The following is a 2,378-nucleotide window of genomic DNA, read 5'->3' on the forward strand; positions in this document are numbered from 1 at the left end:
TCAAACTTTATGCAGTAGACTCAGACTTTATGCAGTAGACACAGACTTTATGCAGTAGACTCAGACTTTATGCAGTAGATTTAGACTTTATGTAGAAGACTCAGACTTTATGCAGTAGATTTAGACTTTATGCAGTAGACTCAAACTTTATGCAGTAGACTCAGACTTTATGCAGTAGACACAGACTTTATGCAGTAGACTCAGACTTTATGCAGTAGACTCAGACTTTATGCAGTAGACACAGACTTTATGCAGTAGACTCAGACTTTATGCAGTAGATTTAGACTTTATGTAGAAGACTCAGACTTTATGCAGTAGATTTAGACTTTATGCAGTAGACTCAAACTTTATGCAGTAGACTCAGACTTTATGCAGTAGACTCAGACTTTATGCAGTAGACTCAGACTTTATGCAGTAAACTCAGACTTTATGCAGTAGACACAGACTTTATGCAGTAGGCTCAGACTTTATGCGGTAAACACAAACTTTATGCAGTAGACTCAGACTTTATGCAGTAGACACAGACTTTATGCAGTAGACTCAGACTTTATGCAGTAGACTCAGACTTCATGCAGTAGACTCAGACTTTAGAAGACTCAGACTTTATGCAGTAGACAGAGCCTTTATGCAGTAGACAGAGACTTTATGCCGTAGACTCAGACTTTATGCAGTAGACACAGACTTTATGCAGTAGACTCAGACTTTATGCAGTAGACTCAGACTTTATGCAGTAGGCTCAGACTTTATGCAGTAAACACAAACTTTATGCAGTAGACTCAGACTTTATGCAGTAGACACAGACTTTATGCAGTAGACTCAGACTTTATGCAGTAGACTCAGACTTCATGCAGTAGACTCAGACTTTAGAAGACTCAGACTTTATGCAGTAGACAGAGCCTTTTATGCAGTAGACACAGACTTTATGAAGTAGACTCAGACTTTATGCAGTAGACTCAGACTTTATGCAGTAAACTCAGACTTTAGAAGACTCAGACTTTATGCAGTAGACACAGACTTTATGCAGTAGACACAGACTTTATGCAGTAGACACAGACTTTATGAAGTAGACTCAGACTATATGCAGTAGACTCAGACTTCATGCAGTAGACTCAGACTTTAGAAGACTCAGACTTTATGCAGTAGACAGAGCCTTTATGCAGTAGACACAGACTTTATGCAGTAGACACAGACTTTATGAAGTAGACTCAGACTTTATGAAGTAGACTCAGACTTTATGCAGTAGACAGAGCCTTTATGCAGTAGACACAGACTTTATGCAGTAGACACAGCTTTTCCATTGTGTAACTGTGACTCTAATTGTGTTTGATTTCTGTTAATTTACTGATAAATCTTCCCTCTGCAGGAGACGGGCGGCTGTGAGCAGTGTGGAGGTTTGGGTGCCGCCCCGTGTTCCCTGTGCCATGGTAGTAAACTATCCATGTTGGCCAACCGCTTCAACGAGTCTATCCGAGAGTTACGCTGCCCCGCCTGCGATCCTCATGGCTTACAGCCATGTCACTCCTGCGTCCCATAGACTTCTACCTCCTTTATAGGTACCAACAAACCTCCTGGACTGTGACTATACACACTATAAAGGGTTACATTATCTATCCTGTCTGTGAAGTTCTGACTAGAAGTTTATAAGAATGTTAAGTATGTGTGTAATAAAAATCTATAAACATTGAGATATTAATGTACCATCAAGCTGATATTCACTTTCAAATAGCTTTTAATTCAAACATTCCACATTTTTCTCATTTTATTTTATTCAATTCTATTAGTTTTTAATCTATTCATGTCTCTTCTGTCCCAGGAGCGCATCCTTTTATTTATTATTAGAACTAATTATAAAACAGATTAATAATTTTTTTTAAATTGATGTTTTCCTTATGAGATATAAACACAATCACATATTTCCGACTAATAAATAAAACACAAACTTTTATTATATCTACATTAGTTTTTTTATGACCATCGAAATTTTGTGAATTAAATAAATTTAAAAAATTTACCCCAAGAGAGAGTTTTATTCTGAGATCTCAGAGTGTTTATTCGTGTTTATTCACATCTGTGGATTTAATTTAATCCCATTTCTTTTCATTATATTAATTTTGCAAAAAGTTTAAGGTTATTCTATCTAGTTTATATTATATATATATATAGTATTTACCTTTATTCTGGTGGAAGATCTGGAGCATCAGTCGTCCAGCCAACATCCTAAACATCCTGCATAACTAAGAAGTGTTTTATTTTTAAAATATTATTTATATATTTATAATATTTGATATTAAATACTTATTATTTTTACAATTCTATATAAATTTTTATTTTTATATTTTATCATTATTTATAAACTTTATTTATTTCTATTAGAAATA

General features: G+C 34.9%; 1 protein-coding gene across 1 annotated transcript in view; it reads left to right on the forward strand.

Moving 5' to 3' along the window:
• Positions 1-1,685, forward strand: part of LOC124398274 (glutaredoxin domain-containing cysteine-rich protein 2) — a 4,748-nt gene extending 3,063 nt beyond the window's left edge. The window contains exon 3 of the mRNA XM_046868370.1: positions 1,364-1,685. Within this exon, the coding sequence (XP_046724326.1) occupies positions 1,364-1,534 (171 nt within the window). The 3' untranslated portion in view covers positions 1,535-1,685. The remainder of the gene's footprint in view (positions 1-1,363) is intronic.
• The last annotated feature ends 693 nt before the right edge of the window (positions 1,686-2,378 follow it).

The sequence above is a fragment of the Silurus meridionalis genome, chromosome 15 (genome assembly GCF_014805685.1).
Source record: "Silurus meridionalis isolate SWU-2019-XX chromosome 15, ASM1480568v1, whole genome shotgun sequence".
Classification (NCBI taxonomy): domain Eukaryota; kingdom Metazoa; phylum Chordata; class Actinopteri; order Siluriformes; family Siluridae; genus Silurus; species Silurus meridionalis.